General features: G+C 35.5%; 2 protein-coding genes across 2 annotated transcripts in view; one reads left to right on the forward strand and one right to left on the reverse strand.

Annotated features, from left to right (window-relative positions):
• SLC24A5 (solute carrier family 24 member 5) overlaps positions 1–20,014 on the forward strand; it is a 28,320-nt gene extending 8,306 nt beyond the window's left edge. Inside the window, exons 3-8 of the mRNA XM_077880415.1 lie at positions 12,084–12,187; positions 12,516–12,616; positions 14,329–14,612; positions 16,689–16,895; positions 18,701–18,802; positions 19,309–20,014. Of these exons, the coding sequence (XP_077736541.1) occupies positions 12,084–12,187; positions 12,516–12,616; positions 14,329–14,612; positions 16,689–16,895; positions 18,701–18,802; positions 19,309–19,631 (1,121 nt within the window). The 3' untranslated portion in view covers positions 19,632–20,014. The remainder of the gene's footprint in view (positions 1–12,083; positions 12,188–12,515; positions 12,617–14,328; positions 14,613–16,688; positions 16,896–18,700; positions 18,803–19,308) is intronic.
• MYEF2 (myelin expression factor 2) overlaps positions 12,267–27,497 on the reverse strand; it is a 38,463-nt gene continuing 23,232 nt past the window's right edge. The window contains 3 exon segments of the mRNA XM_077881020.1: positions 12,267–20,368; positions 26,820–26,871; positions 26,951–27,159. Coding sequence (XP_077737146.1) covers positions 20,205–20,368; positions 26,820–26,871; positions 26,951–27,159 — 425 coding nt within the window. The 3' untranslated portion in view covers positions 12,267–20,204.

Here is a 27,497-nt window from a genome sequence, read left to right on the forward strand (position 1 = left end):
GTGAACCAACCGCAAGAGTTGGATCCATCTTTAAATTCCTGATAACTTTCACCATTAGTAACCTTTACTTTTAGTAACTAAGCACAGCACAGTTGCTGCTCCATACCATGGGTGACCGAGTGGCCACCCAGAAATCAAAGTTTCCTCATCCCCTGTCCTTTCACTCTTTTTCTTCCCAAAGAAAAAAAGAAATCAAAGGTTCCTCATCCCCTGTCCTTTCACCCTTCTTCTTCTCTGTGAGCCAAGGCCATTCTAGAAAAATCCCACTTCACTGATACCAAACTCAATAGGTTCTGAACCCAATTCCAACGTATATGAATGGAAGGTTGGCAGGGTGGGGGTGGAGGGGTCCCCACACCAACAAAAGCAATGCTCAGACAACAGCAGGGTGTCCAAGAACCCAGTTCAATTCTGACAGTATTTATCTGGAGATGGCATCAGATTCCACACATTAAGGGCTCAGTCCTACAAGAGTGCTCCCCACACCCCATTTCAGATGCCAGTTGCAAGCCTGTGCTTCTAAACAATTAGCTATAGATTAGGGATTCCAACAACCCCCTCCTTGGGTTGCAGACACCAGTCATAAGCCCAGGTTGTTACCCTTACTTCTGACCAACTGGCTGTATATCAGAGATTCCCACAACCTCCTCCTTGGGTTCAATTAATTTGCTAGGGTGGCTCACAGAACTCAGGGAAACATTTTACTTACTAGATTACTGGTTTATGAGAAATTATATATATATAATTATATATATTATATATATATACACACACACATATATATATAATAAAATTATATAATAGCCAGATGAAAGAGATGCATAAGGTCAGGAAAAGGCACAGAACTTCTACCCTCTTTGCACCTCCACATATTCACCAACATGGGAGCTCTCCAGGAAGGTCCTTTTGGATTTTATGGAGACTTCATTACATAGGCACGACTGAATAAATCATTGACCATTGGCAACGGATTCAACCTCCAGTCCCTCTCTCCTTCCTAGACGCCAGGGGTGGGATTGAAATTTGTAACCCTCTAATTACAAGGCTGGTTCTTAAGTGGGACCCAAAAGTCATCTTGTTAACGTTAGCAATAGATTCCTTCATCACTGGGAATACTTAGGAAATTCCAAGGGTTAGGGAGCCTGAATCAGTAACTGTCGCTGAATATATATATGGGAAATAATATTTTTGGTCAACTGAATGACCAAATATATATTTCTTATAAATCACAATATTACATGGGTGATTGATGGATGCTCATGTTGCTGCTAAATCTTCTTCAGCCGCTAGGAATTGACCCTGGTCTTGAGTACTGAAAATCCTGGTAACAAAATGAGATAGAAATAGTACTGGCTCAATTCATTTTTTAAATGGCTATAAATTAATTCTGCCATTTCTCCTTTCAACGTCTAGCTTGGTCTCATCCAAATTAGAACATCAACAATAAAAAACAATTTCCCTGGAATTTGTTTACAGCCACAGAAACTGGCATCAGAGAAGTCTGCAAATGCTTTTACACTTCCCCATAGTTCTTTGATGAGCATTGAGTTGTAATAATTCCACACATTTTGTCAACTAATAAGGATTAATATAATCCTGAAAACAGTTTACTGAAGCATTCCACAATGTGCTGCAGTGTTATTATTCATTTATATATTTATTTATTAGCTATTTATCATAAAACAATTATAGAAGACCAAGCATGGTACTAAATTAAATAGAGATGGTTTCATTTAGTCTTTACAAAAACCCTACCAAGTCAGGACTATAGATTATTGGTTTTACTGATGAGAAAACTGAAGCTCAGATAACTGCTACACAGCCTGGGTGCGCCTGGGTGGTGGCTTAGTCAGTTATGTGTCAGACTCTTGGTTTCAGCTCAGGTCATGATTTCATGGGTTGTGGGATTGAGCCCCACCTCAGGCTCCTTGCTCAGCAGGGGGTCTGCTTATAAGATTCTCCCTCTGCCTTCCTCCCTCAACCCGCCCCCACCCCTCCTTGTGCTCTCTCCAAATCTTTAAAAGAAAGACTACACAGTCTGAACACTGCAGAGCCTGCTCTCTCTAATGCCAACCTCCAAGAATGTTCTCAATTGCTGTATAATATTACACATCGTTATTTGAGGTTAGCTGTCATAATATGGTTGTTTTAGAAGAACTGTTCTTTTAAACAGTCTTAAATGGTGTTTTTCTATCAAGGGCACTGGAATTTTGACCAAAAGAATATATCAAATACCTCTTATTACTATGGAAGAAGTATACTACAAAATAAAGAGAATCTGCTGAATTCCTAAAAAACAAAAACAAAAACAAAAAACAAAAAAAAAAAAAAAAACAGTTTAGACTTTAGGCAACCTGTTGGAGGTTGTAAATTAATGTTATATACACTTGCCCACAGTACAATAATTAGATTCTGAGGCCTAAGCATTTTGTCTAGGATTTCTATGAGTTCATGGGACCTAATCATCATGTATGATGCAATGACTTTCTGTAGGGTGCATACTCTGAGTCCCAACTTAGAACATGATGGGAGAATTGGCAGGATCCAGGCCCACCCCAACCCTATCACCCCATCACCCCCTCTTTAACTCACCAGCAATGGTTTGTTTGGTCAGCAGAAAGGTCTTCAGCAAGATGAAGACTAGAGGGGCTCAGGACGGGAGTTTCTGTGGAGAGGACGAGCAGGAGGTCATGGATGGCAGAGCCTCTCACTGATACCCTTGCTGGGCCTTTCTCTGCCTGTAGTTATCTATATTGATCTGGCAATTTCTTCTAGAGCCACCACCACCTGCGGCTTCTTCCAGCAAGGATCTTTGCTTTCTCCTTGCCCTACTCACGATATCACAGAAGTCACATGGGCTCTCCTATCCATCCCACATACCTCTGTTAGACAATCTGAGATATTTTGCTGTCATCTTAACTTTGTAGCACCCATACAAGAAAAGGCTGTTGCTATACTCTCTTCCTCTAATCCCATCTTCTTTCACATCCATTTAGGTACTATAGGAAAAGAGGTTAATGATGATTCTCTGAACATAGAGGAATGATGTGAAATTAATTCCACATCATAGAGGGAATAAAAATCACCCTCTAGTTGTCCAGAGCATTTTACCTTTGGTGAGAAGACCTAGTTTCTGAATTGGGAAATAGGATGAGGATTCAGGGGAAGGGGTTAAAAAGTGTCATCAGAGGTAGAATGTTATTTGAGCTCAATGGTAAAGAATAAACTTAAGGGAGCTCCCTCATCCCCACCAGCTGTGTTCCTCTAGACTCATACTTGGTATATATGCTGAGGTGTGTGTGTGTGACAGAGACCCAGGGAAGGAGACAGTTCATAGAACTGTGTGCTGAAACAGGAGGAAATATAAGTAAAATGCTTATACAACAACCTAGCATATACAGTAAACATTCACTAAATATTCATTATTACATAAGAACACAGACTATTATCCTTTACTCAGCAAAGATGGAAGCACAGAAGGTGAGTGATCAAAGTCAGTATGAGTATGTTTGGGGGAAAATGCCAAATCTAGGGCGCATCTTCTAGAGCCTGAAAACTAAGTTTAAGGCAAATAAAGGAAGTACTACCTTCACAAGGTAGGAAGTAAGTTTATGAACCCACTCTTTTATCTGACCTAACAATCCTTGTGGCAACTTTAAATGATACCTCAAATATCTTTGGAATATTCTGTTTAGAGTTCCTTTTATTTCTCTTACATTAAAATCCATACTATTTTATTCTACCTTTGGCAATCTTCCCTTGTTTAAAAAGTGATATCTTTATATTTCATTTAAATATAATATTTCATATATTATAAATTAAAATATAATATAAACCATATTAGCTTATAGCCCAAATAGATGGTCTCTCATCTCTACAAGCAGTTCAGTTTTAGAAACAATAAAATTTCAGTATAAAGCCAAAATAAATCCTTTTTATGTATCCTTTTGGTAGGTAATGGGGCTCTCTTAGAGATATCTAACCACTGTTTAGAGCAGCTTCCTTTACCTTTTTCCAAGGTAACTACATAGAAAACTGAGGACCCTTTGGGACTGGTCACTTGATACAGCCCAAAGTCCACCATAATCTGGCTAAGACACTTTTCTTTTTAAAGTTACACTAACATACTACTCAGAAATGCGAATCCCTCCATCATGCCAATCCTTTGAGGTATAACATGTCTTAAGTGGAAATTATCTTAATAAGGTATTGGGGAAACATACTTAAATAAAACATTTAATTTTTTATTAAAAATTTATTTGTATTCATTCTGCTTTGAACTAATGTTTGCCCATGTTCATTTCAATGTTATGTTTCAGAAATAGACAATAAGAAAGAAATGCAAGTTTTAATTCCACGTAGAATTGGTTCTAAATTGATAAAATTGAAAGAGAGCTGAATAATTCCGTGAGTGTGGCATTTGGATAGCCTACAGTTTCAGGGGATTGTTTGATTCTTAATCCTCATGAAATTTACAGAGGCAAAGCCTTCCCAAAGAACAAAGAATCTAAGAATAGTGCTTCCTCCCTGCCACAAAGACACTCATCCTCCTCTCATGAGCATTTTCATCCTGTTTTTCTTTGTTTTTTTTTTTTTAAGATTTTATTTATTTATTCATGAGAGACAGAGAGAGAGAGAGAGGCAGAGACATAGGCAGAGGGAGAAAGGCTCCGTGCAGGGAGCCTGACATGGGACTCGATCCCGGGTCTCTGGATCATACCCTAGGCTGAAGGCGGCACTAAACCGCTGAGCCACCCGGGCTGTCCTCATCGTGTTTTTCTTTTCTAAGTTGTGGCTTCTTTGGATTGCACCTAAATCTACCTCAGGTGTCTGGATCTAAATAAGTGCCAAGTCGTCTGGGTGTATTACCAAGATGCTACTGCAGAAACAGGCAATAGTAATAATAATAATAATAATAATAATAATAATAATAATAATAGTAGTAGTAGTAGTAGTAATAATAATAAAGCCATGCATTAATCTCTTCACTTTACCTATATGGATAACTGAAAGAGGAGCTTTCTAGAGTAAAAAAGAGCTAGGTGCCCATCCCATCTCTGCAATTACTACCTATGTGACCTTGGGCAAGTTATGGAGTTAACACTGAGATAACTGTAAGGTCTGGAGATAAAATGTCTTGTGCATATGTTATTCATAGGCTTAGAGCAGGTGGAAATTCACTATAATACTATAGGCTGGGGGTTGGTGGGTGTCCTAAGTGGAATTAAGCCTTTTAAAAGCATTATGTAGGGTTTCAGCATTTATTCCATCAGAGCTCAGAAAAAATGTGAAGTGGGTAACTATAAAAAACTCAAGATGTTTGTATTTATTGTTTAAAAAACATCACGGAATATATATATATATATATATATATATATATATATACACACACACACACAGTGCATTGAGAAGCTAGGCATTTAGTCTAATGATGCTAAAGCTTTACTCAAAAAAATTCTAAAAATATATTTAAAATTAATGTCAGAACCAGTTTTGCAAATCATAAAAAAAAAAAAAAGCCAGTTTGCTGTCACACTTCATTTTGGATCCAAAATAAAACTACACAGAATGACTACCATCCAAGTCACTAGAGTTGGGTCTGAATGACCTTTGATCAGTTCCAAAACTTAAATCCAAACCCATTCACAGAGCATGAAAATTTGCTATCACTGGAGACTTTCTAAAATTGTGCCAGAGGATGCCAAATCACATATATATAGCTTATGCTTGTAAGTCTGTTAAAATATACATCAGGAAAATGACTGGAAATACATTAAAATGATAGCAGTGGTTAAAACACAATGGTAATCCCCTTCTATATTTCCACTCTATCTCCTAAATTTTCAATAATGTAGGGGTTTTTTAATTAAAAGAAACTTATTTTAACAATAAGAGTATAGAGTCTGAAAGCACAGAATCTATGTTCTGTATTTTGATAAAAATTGATAAAATTAGAAGATACCTCAAAGATCATGTCATCCAATACTCCATTTTACAGATGGCAAAACACAAGTCTTGTCTGAATGACTCGTCTGAAGTCACATACTAAGGCAGGGCCAGAATACGGGTCTCCATTTTAAACTCTTCCTACTGTATTATATTTCCAAAAGAGAGTTTTCAAAAACTGTTATAAGCTTTTCAACATGACATCAGAAAAAAGAACATGCTTAAGAAAAAGACTGATGAATTTTGGTCCAAGTCGTGGTCCCCATGGACCACAGCTCATTATCATGAAGTTGCACTTTATATAAACAATGTAATGACATCTAAACCTATAAAGAAAACTCACCTTGAACGGTTCTCCTATATCCTGAAGGAAATGTGATTATTCCTTTAGAGTAATAAAGAGGAAAAAAGTAATAGCTCTGGGGGGAATAAAACCAGAAAAATTTATCTTTAATAATAAACTATAGCAGAGAGAAATGCTACCCAAAGGTCAGTGAAGACAAAGTCACTCTATTCTAAAGTTCAAAGGTATAAACCATTTTACAAAATATGCTTAGAACCTTAAGATATAACTTGTTAAAATATCTTTGAAATTTTATACATCCATCTTTACAGAATCTTTCCTTTCATAACTCAATTAGAGCCCAGTGAATAGCAATAAGCTTTATCGTTACTGCCTTTTGATAGTGAAAGTGTTCAGAAGGGCCACTTATTTTCCCACCTTGCAACAAACAGCTCAATAGATCACCTTTTCCCTCCTGAGATTGAAGTTTTCTAATGAAGCGTTCTTCAGCTAACATTAAGCAAAGATTGGTCATACACTCTTCAGCTGCACCAAGTTTGAACATTTAGTTCAAAATAAAGCATTTTGTTTTTTCAACTTCATCCACATGAATGATCAGTTCTGATCTGATTAAAGAATTCATGATAATATCCAATGTCACTAAATTGATACATCCTCTGGAATATGCTGGAAAACTTCCAAAGTATCCCTGACTCCTGGTAACTATTATTTCCCCTAGGAATGACCAGAATGGAGGTAGTTATATGCCCATGCCAAGAATCAGGGAAGAAAATAACTCAGTCACCCATCATGATATAATTGGCTTGCCTGAGTGCCATTTTTATGTTGTGTTTCTGTGGTGAAACAGAAATAGCATTGGATTTAGAAACAACAGACTCAGGGTTTATGCCTTAACTCCTCACATCGAAGATCTTTACTATCCGTGTAACTGAGTTACTTAACTTCCCGGACCTATGTCTTCATAGGTAAAATGGAAATATCACCACTCATATCTGAGGATAATTGAGATTTTTAAATTATGAATATGAAAGTGAATTGTATACCATGATAGTAAGATATCATTTATTTCATTCCTAAAATGACAACAGTTAATTACAGAGCAATATGCTTTATCATACTATATTTTAAATTTTATGGCCAATTTGTCCTACTACACATCACAGGGATGGATGGATGGATGGATGGATGAATGGATGGACAGAAGACAGATTCTAACCAGCAAAAGAAATGTTATGAAATATGTTCCACAAAACAGGACCTCTCTACCTTCATTCATTACTGCAACACGTTCATCAAGCAACATGACCAAAGGCAAAATAGTGAGGAATCATTCAACTATCCTAACAGAACTTTTCACAACAGAGGCCTAAAAGGTGGCAAAAGAGCTCAACCTCCAGCTAGTTGGGACTCTGAGGCCAAACAACCCCAAGACAAAAAAGATAACTGGGGCTGGGATCATTGACAGGCAGTGTGTGGATGACTTTCCAAGCACTTCCCATATCTTTCAAGATAAAGGCCAAAATCCTTGCTAGGATTTACAAGTCTTACATGATCTGGCCACTTACTACCTTTTACCTTATCACCTACTGCCATCCCTTCACACTTTTTATTCCAGACACGCCAGTCTTTTTCTGTTTCTTGACCACCCAGGCTGGCCACCACCGTGGAATCTTTGCACTCACTCCTGCCTAGAGCACTATTACCTCAGGTTCAGGAACACCTCAGGTATTGCCAGTTTGGTTCCAGACCACCACAACAGAGCACAAATACCACAAATAAGGTGAGATGAATGTTTTGGTGGCCCAGTGCGTTAAAAAGTTATGTTTATATTGTGTGCAATAGCATTATGACTAAAAAAGATGTTCATACCTTTATTTTAAAATACTTTGCTAAAAAAATACTATTATCTGAGACGTCAGTGCTGGTAGAGGGGTCTGCCTCAGTGTTGATGGCTGCTGACCTTGGATGGTGTTTGCTGGGGTGGCAGTGGCAATTTCTTAAAATAAGACAATGACCTTTGCCACACTGATGGACTCTTCCTTTCATGACCAATTTCTCTGTAGCGTGCAATGCTGTTTGATAGCAATTTACCCACACTAGAATTTCTTTAAAAATTGGAGCCCATCCTCTCAAACCCTGCTGCTGCTTTATCAACTGAGTTTATGCAATATTTTCAATCCTCTGTTGTCATTTCAACAGTCTTCCCAGCATTTTCACCAGGAGAGGATTCCATCTCAAGAAACCACTTTGCTCAGCCATAAGAAGCAACTCCTCATCCATTGTAGTTTTATGGTGAGATCGCAGCATTCAGTCACATCATGAGGCTCTACTTCTTATTCTAGGTCTCTTGCTATTCCTACCAATTCTGCAGGTACTTCCTCCACTGAAATCTTAAACCCCTCCCTCAGTTATCCATGAACGTTGTAATTAACTTCTTCCAAACTCCTGTTCTGTTGGTATTTTGATCTCTTCCCATGAATCATGAATGCTTTTAATGGGATCTAGTATAGTGAGTTCTTTCCAGAAGGTTTTCAATAAACTTTGCTGGGATCCATCAGAGTAATCATTATCTATGGCAGCTATAGTCTTACAAAATATGCTTCTTATAAATAATAAGACCTAAAAGTTGAAATTACTTCTTAACCCATGGGCTGCAGAATGGATGCTGTGTTAGCATGAAATCAACACTCATCTCATACATCTCCATCAGAACCTTTGGGTGACCAGGTGCATTGTCAATGAGCAGTCATATTTTGAAAGGAATCTTTTGTTCTGAGCAGCAGGTCTTTTTTAAAAAAAAGATTTTATTTATTCATGAGAGACACAGACTAAGAGGGAGAGGCAGAGACATAGGCAGAGGGAGAAGGCTGCTCCTCGCAAGGAGCCCGATGTGGAACTTGATCCCTGATCCCGGAATCACAACCCCAGCTGAAGGCAGGCGCCCAACCGCTGAGCCACCCGGGTGTCCCTGAGCAGCAGGTCTTAACAGTGGACTTAAAATATTCAGTAGACAATGTTGTAAATAAATGTGCTCTCATCTAGGCTTTGTTGTTCCACTGATAAAGCCCAGGCAGAGTAGATTTAGCATCATTCTTAAGGGCCCCAGGATTTTCAGAATGGTCAATGAGCACTGGATTCAACTTAAAGTCACCAGCTGCATGAGCTCCTAACAAGAGTCAACTTGTCTTTGCAGCCTTGAAGCCAGGCTTTGACTTCTCCTCTCTAGTTACGGAAGTCTTAGAGAGCATCTTCTTCCAATAGAACACTGTCTTCATTGAAAATCTGTTGTTTAGTGTAGCCACCTTCATTAGTGATCTTATTAGCTAGATCTTCTGGATCACATGCTGTACCTTCTACATCAAGACTTGCTGCTTCACCTTGCAGTTTTATGTCATGGAGATGGCCTCTTTCCTTAAATCACATGAACCACCTCTAGTGGCCTCAAACTTTTGTTCTGCAGCTTCCTCACCTCTCTCAGCCTTCACAGAATTAAAGGGAATTAGGGTTTTGCTGGATTCGGCCTTAGCTTAAGAGTATATTGTATCTGGTTTGATCTTCTATCCAGACCACTAAAATTTCCTATCAGCAATAAGCCTGTTTTCACTTTCTTACCTTCTGTGTGTTCACTGGAGAAGCACTGGTAATTTCCTTCCAGAACTTCTCCTTTGCATTAACAACTTGGCTAGCTATTTGACAGAAGAGTTGTTACCTTTTGGAGCATCTCTGCTTTCAACGTGCCTTCCTCACTAAGCTTTTATCATTTCTAGCTTTTGATTTAAAGTGAGAGATCTGTAACTCTTCCTTCTTTCCCTTGAACATTTAGAGCCCATAGTAGGGCTATTCACTCTCCTGGTTTCAGTACTGTTGTGTTTCAGGGAGTAGGGAGGCCTGAAGAGAGGAAGAGACAGCAGAACAGTCAGTTGGTGAAGCAGTCAGAACACACACAGTATTTATCAACCAAGTTCATCGTCTTGTATGAGTGTGGTTCACGGTGACAACAAACAATCCCAATAGTAATATCGAAGATCTAACATAACAAATTTTGCTTATCGGTTTCTTTTCACTAGAATTAAGAACAAGACCTTAACATTTCCACAAGAACAGAAACATTTGGCTGTTTTTTCTGCCATATTCCTAGCACTTAAAAAAAGCATCTGGCATAGTACTCACAAAGTGTAACAAATAAGTGAACGATAGCCAGATGTTCCAGTTCCCAATGACTACTTAACCAATCACCTCCAAATTAGTGGCTTAAAACAACAGTCACCATATTACCTCTCACAGCTTTGAGGATTTACTGGGCTCAGTTGGTAGTTCTAGCTCGAGGTCTCTCATGCAGTGTAGAAGACTGGAGTTATCTGAAATCTCTCTCCCTTTCACATGTCTGGTGCCTGGGGCAGGGAGATTCAAAATTTGGGGGCTGAAATAGTAGAGGTGCCTCAGGCATCTTTTTCTGTATGGGCTTTTCACGAGGCATCTCCAGTACACTTCAATGGTAGTCGGTGTCTTTATGTGGTGGCTTAGGGCTCTAAAGCAAAGGTCCCCAGAGAGAGAACGGTAAGGAAGTTTTGTCACCTTTTATATCCCAGCCTCAGAAATGTCATGGCTCTGCCATATTCTGTTAATCAAGTCAGTCACGGGAGACATAAACTCTACTTTTGGGTGGAGGGTGGAGGTGGAAAGGGCAAGGAATGGAAAAGTTCTCGAAAATCACATGGATGCAAATATTGTAGCCATTTTTGTAAAATACAATCTGTCACACCACCAATAAAAAAGCCTGCTACTTCTATAGCCTACTTTTTAGTCTACCAGTAAAGCCTGGTTGGGGATTTCCGATGCGACCTTGTCTCAGCCTCCCCAAAACAAGGTAGTTTTTCAGCACGGCTCTCTCTTTTCCTTCCCATACTAGATCCCTTAGCTCTAAAACTGAAAAAAAGCCAGAAATATTAAGACTCTCACCCCAGCAATCACTGAAGATAATGGATTTGCATGCTTGTAAGTCTGGGGGATATACACCAACTATTTGAATGGTAGTATTTTCTTGTATTTCCTACTCTAGAGCAAAGTCTTAATGGCTGTATGTTTTAAATCAATAGATTCTAATTATACAATAGTAAATCTTATTTGGTTTCTGGTTAACTAATTTCCTCTCATTTATGTTGACAAGGTTGGAATTGCCAATTTGTGAATAATCTCCTTTAATTCAGGTTTGCTTACACATTTTAAGAACTACCAATGTTCACTTTTTCCTCCTCTTTCAAACTGGATTATGACTCCTGAAACACTTTATTTTCCCAAATCTTATTGGAGCACTGTTGACAGTGTCATTTTAAAGCAGTCATGCTGTCGCTATACACCTACAAGCCGTGCAGCTAGGAATCTTTTCTGGGTGCCACAAAATCTCGTAACTTGGCATTTACAATAAATACCAAGTCAGAGCATAGCTCCAATAGTCCCTGGCCTCTCTCCCTTTCCATAGAAGTAATGAATTCATTGAGAAAGCAAGGCACTGGATTCCTCTAATTTTTTAACTGCATGTCTTATTTTTCCAGTTTGTCACTGTGAGTGCTTTTCTGTGAAGCCATAGATTTGAATATTTAGGTATAGGGACATACCCTTTCATTTGCCACTTTAACATAATTTTATTTGTCTTCAGCCCTTGGATTGTCTCAGGATGTTGCAGGTGCAACTTTTATGGCAGCCGGTAGTTCAGCTCCTGAGTTAGTTACTGCTTTCCTGGGTAAATATTGCTTCTTATATTTTCTGCTTACTCAATGTGATTTTCTCTTCTTCAAGTCTAGTAACACTAACCTGGCAATTAACTCGCTCATAGGTGTATTTATCACAAAGGGAGATATCGGCATTAGTACCATCCTTGGATCTGCAATGTATAACCTCTTTGGCATCTGTGCAGCTTGTGGCTTGTTATCTAATGTGGTATGTAAGAAAACTTCAACGTATTTATTGTCTTGACAAACTATAAATTGTTTATAGTCTAGAACAAACAAGGCACTAGTAATGTGCTCAATCAAATTTATTAATCAGTAGAAAAACATGTATTCCATTTAAAGTTAACCCACAAATAGCTCTTGGTCAAATTTATGAAAACCAGAGTAGGTTTTGAAACACAATTTTTCTTAAAATTCCTTTTTCTCTAAGCAAAATGCAAAAGATAACAATATTTAACTACATACAATTCCAGTATTATGCTAAGCATGTACTCAAAGTTACAGTGTAATGGAAACAGTAAATTGTCATTTTACAGGTCTCAACGCTATCATGTTGGCCCCTATTCAGAGACTGTGCAGCATATGCAATTAGTGTAGCTGCAGTTCTTGGCATAATATTCGACAACCAAGTTTACTGGTAAGCTTGAAATAACCGTTACTCTTATGTAAAACACAATTACAGAGAGGATTTTATGAGATTCCAATGGTTTAGCAATGTTTTCTTCAGAAATGTTATTTCAGTCACTTCTCAATTACCTGCCACTTCTAGAACATTTTTTCATATGCCTCTGAGCTAACTTCCTCATCACAGTTGCCAGTTGGGTTTTTCCCTTCTTTGAAATTTCTTTAGTCATGTCAGTTTCCTTGTCTCACTAATCACTGGATATTACCAATCTTCCTTCACCCCACTGCCTGTTCAGAAAGTCTTCCCTTTGTCCACTCAAGCCCCATCAGTTGGGTCTTTCATCTATTGGGTTATTTACTTTGCCTTTGTTAGAAGTGCTCATGGTCACAGGATTGGAGAGAAATTAGGGAGGAAGTAAATTTTAAAATCTAGATTCTTCCAACTTTCTAGTGTTCATTTAACAAGAGGAAGTACAGCCTTCTTCCTCTGAGAATTAACAATATTTAGGTATTAACAACTGTTTGCTTTCTTTGTAACCTCCCAGTATCTTGCCGTTTCAAGAAACTGAAACAGAGATTGACTCAGTGGGTAGCTAGTAACTTCTTCAACTAGTAAGAACCAGGTATCTACTAGGCGTTAAAACACTATGCTAGGAATCATAAAAGAGGGAGAAAAATGTACAATGCACAGCCACACAGGCTGTGCACTGCACAATGCCAGAGGATACCAGAAAAATAGAAAACAATGTAAATGGCACCCTTCTGGAGAACTACAACTTAGCAACCCTGCATAATACCTGCTGACTAGAAACTTAAAATCTAGCAGGGAGAACAATTTCTAAATGAATCATCCTAAAATCTGGTCTGTCTTCCGAAGAAAGACCAATGGATATAGCAAGGATCCTTCTGAGACTCAGCAGTTGTCTCTATAGAGACAATGACTATGAGAGTATCCAAGCTTATACTCCCTCCATTAGGGAAATCAAGAACTCTGTGCTTTCAGCTGTAGCAGAAATTCACTGGTTATAAAATAAAAGGTAAATGACAGGTTCAAATGTAATGGTATTAGCTAATCTTAACTCTTTAGGAAACCAGGGTACAGGGCAACAGTTCTCAGTGCCTAAGGTACAATTTTATTTTAAAGACTATCCTCGTTTCCTTGTATAAATATAAGCCAAATTCAGTTACGTCAAAATTAAAAAAAAAAAAAAAACTCAGTAAATTGAGAAGTCCCAAAGCCTCATATATTCTGAATATTTTACATAAAATTCTTATACCAGATTTGAATAGACACAGCTGAAATGAACTAACATTCTTTTATAATCACTATACATTTTGGGGGATGTTTGCTGCCAATGAACTGAGATGAAGAAAGCCCATCATTATTCATTAACTTTTATTCTGAAAATCCACAATTATTATTTTCAAAGCATTTTTTATGCCTATCATTGAAAGAATCTCTAAATAAAGATGAGTTTATAATTCTTGGTTTTAGTTGAAATATAGAAAGGATTGTCAAGCCTTCATCAATAAATTTCTAATAATGCTGTAGCCAAGTTTGGACAAATCTTAGAAAACCAAAATATATCTAGAAATATTCTTTGCTTGTTCTATTGCTATGCCAGAAAATTATTAAGCAGGTACTGCTCAAAAGCTATTAATTCTTTAAAAAAAAAAAAAAAAAAAAAACTTTTTAATTTTAAAACAAAGTTTTCTAATTTATAGGTATGAAGGAACTTTACTGCTTTTGATATATGGATTATATGTTTTGGTGCTGTGTTTTGACATTAAAATTAACCAATATATTATAAAGAAATTCAGTCCTTGCTGCACCTGTCTTGCTGAAGCTATGGAGGAGAGAAGTGAACAACAGCCACTGATGGGATGGGAAGATGAGGGTGAGCCATTCATCCGTCGGCAATCAAGAACTGACAGTGGGATATTTTATGAAGAGTCTGGCTACTCTCAGCTTCCTTTAAGTTTACATGATCTAAGTCAGGTTTCTGAAGGTAATAAGCCCATCATGCCCACTAGTAAGTCTATTCACTAGAAAAACTTAAGAATCTCATTTCAATTCAGCAATTACTACACACGCTTATTATGTAAAACATACCGTGGAGATTCAGAAGTGAAGAAGAGGTGGTCCTATCCTTAAGAAACTTCCAATGCTGTACAGAAAAAAGAAAATAGCTAACATATGAAGGTTTAAGTAAAGAGAAAAGTGTAACTGTAGCTCCTAAATGGGACAGATTGTATAAAATCTGATGGCTACACAGGCATGATTATCACAGAAAAGGGAACATTTAAACTGAGCCTTGTAGAATAGATCAGATTTTAGCTGATGACTTGATTTATGACCAATAAGTAACAGCTACGAAGTTTATTATGTAAACTATCATGTAGAAGGGGTAGAAGGGTAAAGTATGTTCTGTAAATTAATGCCAAGGAATTAATATATGAGCAAAAGGCCTATTCATGTACTAGCATACCTGGAGCACAGAATGTACACAATAAGGAAGCAGGGAAAAGGTAGATAGGAAAGAATAGGACAGAAGAGTCTTAAATGCTAGTACACAAGTCTTTGCAGGCTTATGAAGCAGGAGAATTAGAGGATAAAAGAAATGAAAGTCTGTAAGAGGCTACTAAAATAGCTGATGTGTTTGGTAGACGCCTAGATAAAGGAAAGTAGGAATAAAAAAGACAATGCAAAGGAAGTATCAACCAAGACGAGGCAATAGAAGGACCAGAAAAGGTCAGGAAAGGGAAAAGAGAAAATTCTGAGGCTTTGTTTATGATTGATTGAGAAAATGGGAACATCACTTACAAAAACTCGGAATTTAAGAAAAAGGGATGGTATGGGAAAAAAGAAACATTTGAGTTTTAAGTATGTCATTTGAAGCAGTAGCAAAACATTTAGATATTTAGTAGAAGTCAAATTCATCTATGGCCAGAAATAGAAATTTATACGTTAGCTTCTTACAAAGTGGTTGTATGAAACAGATTCTAAATTTACCTAAGTACATTAGGAAGGGAAGTTATTCTAATTTACCACCTAAAAAAATTAAAACAAAACTTCTTCCCTTCTTACAAAAATTATACTTTTTAGCCTTTCAAGTGGTACATATTGCTAAGTTGAATTTTATAACAAGAAATTCAAAAGGACCATTCTAAATTTTTTTCATTACACTGAGATTATATCTAAAATTTACTTGGTGGCCCATTGGCTGAGGCTTGGCAAATTTTTTTATGAGTTATTTTACTAGTATTAGTTGTAATATAATTTGATCCAATATATGGGTACATTATTTTGTAAATGCCATGCAAATTTTAAATGATTTTAAAGTGAATGCTTATTTTTATCGAATGTATTATTGTCTTCCACTAACTTAATAAAACGTACTGAATAAGGAACATACTCAAAGTTTTAGAAGTTATATTGTAGGTTTCATGCTAGTTGCTATTTTCTTAAAGGTTCTTCATAAGAACTGTAGTGAGTTCCAAATTTAGTAAACTAATGTTAAGAGAGAAATATGAAGCAAGCCTCCAAAATTCACTTACAATGAAAATTAGAATGGAATATTCAACTTAAGAAAAAGATTATGCCATAATTATTTTATATGTCCTAAGTATGTATGCATTATCTTATACATAGGGCAGGCTAGAAACATCAATACTGAGGAAGAAAGACAAGTATAATAGTTATAATAGGTAGAAGTCAGGTTAATACCATAAAGCAAAAAAAGTTACTAAAAAATTACCATCCACACTGTAGAAAACCAAAAGAAAGTCCAACCAGTACTTCATAAACATTACGTCCAATATATTTAGTGGATGACCCAAGATTTTCATGGATTTAAGGCCCCAAAACAAGAAATGCTGAGTATAACATTTTATACTGTCTGCCCTAAAGTCTCAATTAGTTTCTTTTTGCCAGCAATATCAGTAATGAGGTATTCAAATGTTTTAAATAGCCTCTTAAAAACTGATACAGCTAATTTATTTCAATATAGCTTTCTAAATGGACATTTCCAACTTAATTGGCCATTTGAGAAAAACTCAGAATCATTTATTTTTTTCCTCAACAGATCCACCAAGTGTTTTCAACATGCCTGAAGCAGACTTAAAAAGAATTTTTTGGGTACTATCCCTTCCTATTATTACCTTACTTTTCCTAACCACACCAGATTGTAGAAGAAAATTTTGGAAAAATTATTTTATGATAACCTTTTTCATGTCAGCACTGTGGATATCTGCATTTACATATATCTTGGTTTGGATGGTCACAATAACTGGTATGTATCTTTAGTACAAGATCACAATTTATAAAGAAAATAATCAGTTTTATAGAAGAAGAAACTGCATATATTCACTAAAAGTAATCTAGTTACAGAGGAAATTTCTATTTCAGCAAAGACTAAAGATATAAAAAGATAAAATATTAATATATCAACAAGATCAATTCAGGGTTTTTAAGTTGCATATTACATATCAACTATATTCTCAGTATTGTATAGGCCAGAGTTAAAGGCCACGGGATCTTCTTATAAATGAAATTAAATACACAGGATATCTCCCTATTACACTAATAATTAAATCACACTGTATGAGGTTCACAATATACTCTTTATACTGAATTCCATTCCATAATGAAACATATAGCAAGGAGCCAGCATTTTGAGATAACAATGTGAGCTCACTGTTTAACTGGATTGCATTTCATTTTGCTTTTTAATAAGGACATATAAACAAACTATGAAATGGGTGAAAAGGGCATAAAATAAAATTTAAATTTAGGTTCTACTATCTTCATGATTAAAAATTAAATCTTACTGCTTGGCCATAATCAGCTCTAGTCCCACAGAATTCCAAGGAAAAAACTGAATATAAACATAGGGGAAAAAAAATTAAAACTTCTCCCAAAAAGGTTAACTTGGACATATCAGAGGTGACCCAACTATCGCCTGTGTACCCAAACAACCAAGTCTCCTGTTTTTGCTAGTGAAGTTTTACTGAACATAATCAAACCCATTCATTTAATTCATTTATACATTATCTATGGATGCTTTCACACTACAGTGGCAGAGGTGAATATCTGCAACAGAAACCATATAGCCTGCATAGCCTAAAGTAAGTACTACATGGCCCTTTACAAAAAAAAGCCTGCAGATCTCTGACTTTTCCCAAGTTAATATATGACTTAGAATAGCATGCTAGCAAAATATCAGAGTATTTCTTATTTTTAATGAGAAAGATGAAAGAGTCCAATTAGCTTGCATATTAAATCTCTCCAAATTTTCTCAGCCAGATATTTGACAATAGGAAATCAGTTAAAGAGCAAAATCAAGCAATATTATAGAACAGCCCCTAAGATGATAAATACTAGTGTTACTTATGTACATATGAACTCTGGCAAACCGGTAACAAAAATTAACAACCATTATTACAATTCCAATATCAATATATAAAGCATGCAATAAACAGCTACTTAAAAAAGATTCTAAAGTAGTTTTCAATCGCAACATTAAAACAGTAGTTACATGTACTTTTAACTTCCCTGATTATGTCCCAGAATGAACACATTTCTGTCAAATGTTGAACTTGATACCAAATTTAACAGAATTAATAAATTGGGACCATAATGTTAGGAAGACTCAAGTAGAACCCTATTTTTGTTTTCCTTTTTTAAGGTAGGATCATCAAAGTAGGACTTAAAAAACATGTACCATCTTAACATTTACAGGTTAAAAATAGCTAAAAACAATTTACTTAATCCTGATCACATTAAGAGTTTGAAAAGGACCAATCTTATTAGCATATATTAAGCAACAGCCTTGATAACAGTGAACATCCAAACCTTCTGTAAGCATACCGGGGTAGAAGAATTACTCCTTAGTAGAATTCTATTAAATATCTTTAGCGGTCATTAAAAATTAATGCTACCTGGGTTTTTCAATTTACCAATCTTATTCAAATATTTTGCTAGGTAAAGTCTAAGTACATATTAGTTGTGAAATCTAAATGTGCCTGTTTTCTTTTTGTTGAGAAAGGAAATATCTGAAATAAGATCTGCAACTTGTAGTATCTCTGTTTATTACAGGGGAAACTTTAGAAATTCCAGATACAGTAATGGGCCTTACTTTATTAGCAGCAGGAACAAGCCTGCCAGACACAATTACAAGTGTGCTGGTTGCAAGAAAAGGTAAGAACTAGGCCCCTCAAGCTGCAATGCCCATTCTTCAAGACTGGCTATTCTGAAATACACTGAGCAAAGGTACCTTTAAAGATATTTATTTCCTCAGTTAACATACTTTTAAGAAAAAAAAAAAAAAAAGAGTGACTCAAAAGGAAGGATTTACTATTTAATATCAGAGTAATTTCACTAAATCTAATCCCCCAAATAATATTTATCTGAAATGTGCATTAAATCATAATTAACCATATTAAATTAGAATGAAAAGCAACAAGTAATCTATAGACCTTATTAAAAAATGGTTTAATAAATAAAGATAATTATTATTAAATAAATGTTAAGACTTTAAATACTAACCCCCCAAATTAAAAAATACAAATTCAGTAAGACTTTTGTTCTAATATAACAATTTTCCAAAACCAACAAACAAAAAAATTTTCCAGTGTTTTTTTATGAAGCTTATTAACAAAATACAGTATTGGTGTGCACATTTTAACAACATGTTTTTTCTGCAGGCAAAGGAGATATGGCTATGTCTAACATCGTGGGATCCAACGTGTTTGATATGCTGTGCCTAGGTGTTCCATGGTTTATTAAAACTGCATTTATAAATGCATCAGCTCCTGTAGAAGTGAACAGCAGAGGACTAACTTACATAACCATCTCTCTCAACATATCAATTATTTTTCTTTTTTCAGCAGTTCACTTCAATGGCTGGAAATTAGATAGAAAGTTAGGAGTAGTCTGTCTGTTATTATACCTGGGGATTGCCACATTATCAGTTCTATATGAACTTGGAGTCCTTGGAAATAATAAAATAAGAGGCTGTGGAGGGTAATATTAATAGTGTTATGTGGAAAATGTGAATGATGGGAGAGGGAAGAGAAGGAAAACTCCACTTCTTCATTTAAGTCAAATAAAAAAGATCCTGAACTTTCGAATCTAAAACTTACTTACAGTAATTCTTTATCGCCAAAGAAAAGTAATTTAAAACCAACCCAAATCACATCCTAATTTGCCTGAGCCCTTTCTTTTCAAGGACAATTACATATATAAAACGGAAGTTTTGAAAAAATCACCTATGTTTTACCTTACAATAAGTTGATAAAAGCTGAGGAAACTTGAACAAACAAATCCCACTATGTAGTAAAGTAACAAGAAGAAAAATGGCTTATTTCATTAAAAACAGTATAACCATTCATTTGAACTGAATGACCGACTTGCTGTCTTTAAAAACCCAAACTTGAGATTAACAAAAATCACAGTATATTTCACACTATACTGTTAAAAGCTGGTGGGAGATTTAAAAGTTCATTTTTACAGCTTTTGTAAGCATACAGTATTACTAAAAAAATGACTTTTTACTAGGAGATTCAGCAAAACAGATGTAAGAATGTTCCGTGGTTTGAAATTATGCATTACGATCCAGGCGAACGTCAATTTCTCTGCCACTGATTTTTATGCCATTCATTATTCTGCAGGCTTTTTCAGCTGATTCTGGGGAGTCAAATCTGACCGTTCCACAACCTTTTGACTTTCCATTCTCCATTTTTATTTCTGCAAACATTACATGACCTGTAAAAGAAAAATTATAGAATTACTAGTCAGTTTCATTTCACTTCACAGGTCTGAAATTCCTTATAGCCAATGAAATGGTAAATAACTAAAAACATTAATGATTTAAAAATAATACATCATATAAACATTATTCTCATCATTATATTCTGACTATAATGCAATTCATAGACACTAATATAAACATGTTAAAATATACAAAATAGGAATCAAAATAACTTGCTGAGGATTTACTATTTTATTAAAATAGAAAATTTAAAAATTTATTTCTTATATTTAATTCTTAGTTTCCAGGGATGTTTGGGTGGCTTAGTCAGTTAAGCGTCTGCCTTTGGCTCAGGTCATGCTCCCTCAGGAGTCCTGGGACTGAGCCCCACTCAGGCTCCCTTCTGGGAGTCTGCTTCTCCCCACTCCCTCTGCCCTTCCCTCAGCTTGTATGTATTCTCTCTCAAATGAATAAAGTCTTTAAAAAGTTTTTTAGTTTCTGAAGTAAATTTTATAGCAGTAAGGCAAACTAGCACAAAATGCCACCAAGTCAATGTGCCCAATAACAAACTTACAAATTTAAACAAAATTAGTTTTAGAAAAAATTGTCGCTTTTTGCCCAATCCCCCTAATCTCTCCTTTCCCTTTTATCCCCCTTTTCATTCCTTCATCACTGCAAATAGTACCAACTGCTCAGAATTTTAATTTTTACCAGGCAACAAAGGGTCCCACTAACTCTGCTTATCAGTGCCAAACTCATTTATTTATTCAATATCACAATTTGAACTCCAGTGTAAGAGTAGCGCCAAATGGGTTATGGAAATTGGCATGGAAGAGATATCATAGATTTAAAACAATAAAAGTAAAAACAGTGATGATAAGAACACTCAGATGAAAGAACCTCAGAGAAGCTTCAAGGAGGAAGAAGAAAATCAGACAATTATTCCATATACAGTTAATATCATTGCTGACTCTAGAGACTAGTTTTTGAGTAAATTAGTTACCACTTATCAAGTTATAAAACGTCCATAAAAACCCACCATCCAAACTAGAAACTGTAGAGAGTTAAATGGAAAGTTATTAGTAATTATACATAAATAACAGCTGCGAAGGGAAACTATCCCCAGGCAAACTGGGATGTATTCTCACCAGATCCATACAGATTTAGGTGAGTTGTGTGCCTACCTACCATAATATTTCCTTTCCCTTGAATATTATATAGTTGCCAAATCACTCTGGGCTAATTTTAGTCTGGCAACAAATTTAAAAGGCAAGCACACTTAGTTCTATAAAGGGACTAAAAAAGAAGGGGGGGACAATAAAAGCAAAGAGTTTATAAAAAAATCCCATAATCTCTTTTCCAGGTGATAGGATCAGTTCTAATCTCAATGCATAAGTAGAAAAATTTGTTTTCCGTTTAAGTCTTGAACTGAATGCTTTCTTATTTACAACTTGGGACTACTCTTCTATTTTTGTCTTTTCATCCATTTCGCATCCTACCATTACTGCATTTTTTTAAACCAACTGGTAGTCAACTACTTACCCACTCAATACAATTACATGGTCTAAGTTAATAAATATCATAGTGAGCCAAACCCATGATTTTATACCCAGGCAGCCTTTAACTGTTTCTAAAAGTCATAAAACAGACTAGTTCCCAGAAAAAAAATTTTATTATCATGATTAAAGTAGATTCAAATATATAACCTACAATTGGTTAAAACAAAACAAAAAACACAGAAATCACATTTTCTAATGAACAACATAAAATGAAACTTTCGCATTTTCTAATAAACAACGTAAAATGAAACTTTAAAAAGCAAGCTATAAAGACAGACACAGAGCAATTTCCAGAGTCCTAATATCTTGAATGCTGGGACCTGAAAAAAACAAGTTTAATTAAATACGCATACCTTCATAAATGGCAGCACTGCACAATGATTCCGAAGGATACTGTGGAAAATTTTCAAGGGCTTTTAAGATTACAGTTTCTTCCTTATTCTACTTTTACTTTTACCTTTTATAAAAACTTAGGGCTTTACTTAACATAAGCATCCCATCATCGGTTTATTAGCAATAATAGTAAGGTTCACTCAAGCAAGAAATCTTCAAAACTTCAAAGGAAAATATGTAATTATCTCGTGCAAAATCTATCTCAATCTTTCAAGACAAGCCTCTTTTTTTTTCTCTTAAATTGTCTCTCTCAGTTTAGAAACCAACATCCAGACCTTCAAATTCATGAACTCATAATGATCTCATGGCTTTTCAATCTGACGAGGTCTCTTGACCAAGATGCTTCAACATGCTTACAGTTTGGACACTAAGGCTATTGAAAGTGGTCTATAGATATCCATGTTTCATGGTTAGACTGTCCAAAAACCCCTACTTGGCAGAACAGAACCAGCAAGAGCTATAGGTTTTCTAAGTTTCTTCTTAATACCATAAAAACACTAATTGAGATAATTTGCTTTTCTAAAGATAAATAATTCAGGAGAAAAAAATGTAGTTTCAAACAATTAAAATCAGACCTCTGGCTATTTTCACATGCTCTTGAGGACTTTCTTGAGTGACTTAATTATCTACCAATCTTGTATGATTCCAACAAAAACAAAAACAGAACTGCTATTTTAACAGCAGTACAGGACAAAATAGTATGCAATGAGAAATCAGTACCACAGAATAATCAAGCATCTTGCTGTTATAGTTAACACTGCCGTACTTTTTATACAAATAACCTATCCTGCCAAAAGAAAACTTTTCACTTTATTTAATCCAGCCTATTAACATCCTGTGATATGTTTTGGGAAATGCTGATATAAAAGCACATCTAAAAATACGCCAAATTAAAGCACAGATAAATAAATAGTTCAGTAAAATGTACTACCAAATGAAGTTGTAACATAACCACAAGAAATAAAAGCAAAATCAGATATTCTACAAGTAGCCATAATTATGATATAAAGGACAAAAAAACAATGCTTTAGTGTTTCTTTACCAACAAAAAAAAAGTAATTCTATCAATGAATACTCTTTGTATATTATTTTTACTGTTACTGCATTATCTTTACTATTAAATTATTCCATAGTTAAAGTCCACCAGTCATGGAGCACCTGGGTGGCTCAATGGTTGAGCATCTGCCTTTGGCTCAGGTCATGATCCTGGGATCCTGGGATGGAGTGCCACGCTGGGCTCCCCGCAAGGAGCCTGCTTGTCCCTCTGCCTATGTCTCTGCTTCTATGTGTCTCTCATGAATAAATAAATAAAATCTTAAAAAAAAAAGTCCACTAGTTATGCTTAAAGCATCATGTGCTTTGGTAAATAAAATCTACTATAAGTCTCTACTTTCTATCTGGTTCAAGTACACTGGTCTAGAAAACTCCGTAACAGAAATATGTGAAACAAAGTTGTATTTGTTTCCATAGTTTATAGGAGGAATAATTAAATAAGCCTTTTTTTACACTGTGGTTCTAATATGTTACGGTCCTGCATCACACTGAACTGGAAGGTCAGAATACAGTTAAAGTGGACAGTAAATATGGGAGCAAGTTTGAAAGACTATGTCTATTTGACCCCATTAGCACAACTTAAACTAATGTGGGGTCTGACTCTGAATCGGTCAGTTATACTTATACCCATAAGTATACTTATTTATACTTAGATTTCTTAAAAATGCATGTCACTGATGAATTACATAGGGTAGGATAAAAAGAGATCTATGTTTACCACAGTCACTTATTTCTTATTTTGTTATACATTTGGGGATATTTGAACACATTTTCCCCTAGGGCTGAGGAAATGTACTGAATGTAGTATAACCTAAAATACATTTTTTTAGCTTCAGTATTTGCCCTTTCAAGGGCAGTTAACCACTGCAGATGGTCCCAACTTATGATGGTTTGACTTATAATTTTTTGACATTGCTGGTACAAAAGCAATACACAGTAGAAACTGTACTTTGAATTCTGATCTTTTCCCAAGCTAGTGATATGTGTCTGGTATGATATTCCTGACACTGGGCAGAAGGCACTGAACAGCAACTCCCAGTAAGCCAGGCAATCACAAGGATAAACAATCCACGTCCTTATAACCATTCTGTACCCACACAACCATTCAATGTCTCACTTTCGATATTTAATCAATTACGTGGGATATTCAACACCTTATTATAAAATAAGCTTTGTGTTAGAGGATTTCGCCCAATTGTAGGCTAATGTTAAGTATTCTGAGCATTCTTAGGGTGGGCTAGGTGAGGTTATGATGCTCAGTAGGTTAAGTGTAACGCCATCCTAAGTCGAGGAAGATCTATATAGATACTTAACAACCAGGGGGTTGTTAATCGGCCATTTATAGGCAGATATTGTCCAGGGAAGAAGTCTGGAGTACCACTAGACTCTTACCAAGCAGCAACTAAAGTATATACTTACTCACTTTGGGCTCAAGGGGGGGAAAAAAAATCATCAAAAACCTGCCTTTTACTGTGAAAGAGGTCATTACTGACTTGCAGCAGCTTCACATACTAACAAAGAATAAACTTTCTAAGATTTAAAAATAAAGAGATGTGGCAGAAAGAAGGATCATTTAGTTCATACAAGCCAGATAATTTCCATAGATGTCAATAGCTAGACACTTAATTCTATGTTACCGTAACTTATTTTCCTTCCAATCATTGTAGTTCAAGGTTAAAAACAGGAAGATTGTAGGGAATTATTTAAATATGGTATTACTTTAATATAAACCTAAAAGTCAGAAGCTTTTACAACAGAATTGAGAAGAAAAACAAAAATCATTACTCTCATACTATTGACTGATCAAATAAAGGACATAGGAAGAACGCTAAAATAACAAAGAATAATAACCATTTTATCAGCTAAAACGCTGTACACATTTTTTAAATGTGTATTTGGATACTATCTTTTTTCTTTCAGAAAATGTTTTTGAATTTCTCATGTCCTTCTATCAAAACAATGCCACTCCACTAATAAGCCCACCAAAAGACTTGAAGTTTGCTGCAAGCCTTGTTCATGTCTGACCTCAAAAAAGAGATATGCCTACAAATGATAAAGTCAACTCAATATTGGTCACATTTTCATTAGTGTCATTGTTTCCCCATTTTATTCTTGTCTCAGTTCTACTGATCAAAATAATCTCACATATTTCATTTGGAGATTTTTTTTTTTTACTGAAACTATAACAGAGATCATCTATACCTGCTGCCACTGCTCCTCATTTGACCTATTTTACTAAGGCCCTAATATGTTCATTCCTCTCCAGTCTATGTGATTCGTAGCCAGATGATGCTTACCAATTCTGATATTCCTACTCATACAAATTTTACCAACACTGCAAAACAATGTTACAATCCTGCTTTCTCTTAGTGGTACCTATTTAACAGTTAACCCATTTTCAACAACTTTTTTACAATAAAAAAATATTGTTTCTCTTCTTTAAATAAAATGCAAATGAAATACAAAAAAAAAAAAAGACTATCAACAAAAGGAGTCAAAGGAACATCCTAGACAGACTCACAAAAAATTTGTAGATTTATTCAATAAATAACTGAATAAACGAATGAAGATCTACTCAGAATGCTTAACTCACTCTAAACATCTAATAAAGTCTTACTATATGTACCAAGGCAATGAAAAATGTTAGAATAAAAAGATGACAGTTCTTGCATTAAGAGCCTCCATCTAGCAGGGAAGAAAACATGTGAGCAGATTATTACCACAAAGTTGGGTATAAAGTACTCTGAGAACACAGCAGATGACAGCTACATGATCACTTTGATCACACTAATTCTCTCATCATTAAGAAAAAGGGCCTCTTTCAAAGTAATAAAACCACCTAATCTTCTACAGGCCTAATGAACACAGTAAGGTTGTACAGACAGTATCACCACAGCCAAGAATAGTTTATAAAAGGGCTAGAAGGGCCACCAGAATGTACCTGTCTAAGGAATTCCAGCCAGTGGACTCTATGCTATCAGCTAAGTTTCCTGTGTCGTATAGGCAACAAAGTGTGCAGAATGGGTCTCATCTATTAACTCCACATCATTTGGAGGCCAGCATTTTGGGATCATGTTGACAATGCACTGCACTACATTACAAACAAGGAAATAAATATACCCTTCATTATTATTTCCCACAGAAAAAAAAATATTTTTAAATACAAGCAATGATGATATATTAACTTTTAAAAATAAGGTAATAAAACAAGCGTTTTCTTTATCCACAGAAGACAATGGCAGGCAGGCTCTATTCTGAATCTTGTTATTTAGTAGTAAATTTGCACTAATGTCAGAGGTTAGCAGAATAATTGATTTGAAGTGGAATTAGACCTGTCATACTATCCAGGAAAAAACATCTGGACAGGTAAGGTCTGTTTTTAAACAGTGTTTAAAAAGTCTAAAATCAATTTTTCCTCCATAATCAATATTAACATGTCTGCAGTCATTAGCATACTTACCACACTGACTGAATTTCTCTTTTAGTTTCTGCCAAGTCAAGTCAAAAGGCAGCTAGAATGAAAAAATGTATTAGTAACAGATATACAAAGAAAAAAATAATTTTAAGCATCCTTTACATTTAGTTGCTTACATTTCTGACAAATATCTGGTTGCCTTTGGAGCCTATTCTGTCTCTTATTCCGCTTCCCATTGGACCAGATAGGAATCCTCGCTCCATATCGATGCTCCTTTCCAGTATAGCTCCTATACCTGGTCCCATTCTATCAAAGCTGGAGCTCATCCGGTCCAGTCCCATCCCCATTCCTCCAGTCACACTGTTCATGCCACCCATGCCACCACCTAGAGTTCAGGAAGGGAAGGGGAGGATTTGGGAATTTGGGTGTTTTTTTAAAAAAAAAAAAAAAAAACAGAAGAATAAGGAGAAAGAAGAGGAGGAAGAGGAGGAATCATTTTTGAGAAAGAAGAGAAAAATTAATTCATTTCTATAAGTAGATAATAAACATAAAATTATTTTCATATACACAATAGAACTATCTTCCAAGAAGCAGAATTTGATATACATTTAGTTGACTGTTAATCACTAACCAAATCTGTTCATTCTAGCCACTACATGAATACATCATATATACTTCTATAAATTAAATTCTGATCATAAAATACATAGGATTATTAATTCC

This window comes from Canis aureus, chromosome 32 (genome assembly GCF_053574225.1).
Source record: "Canis aureus isolate CA01 chromosome 32, VMU_Caureus_v.1.0, whole genome shotgun sequence".
Taxonomy (NCBI): domain Eukaryota; kingdom Metazoa; phylum Chordata; class Mammalia; order Carnivora; family Canidae; genus Canis; species Canis aureus.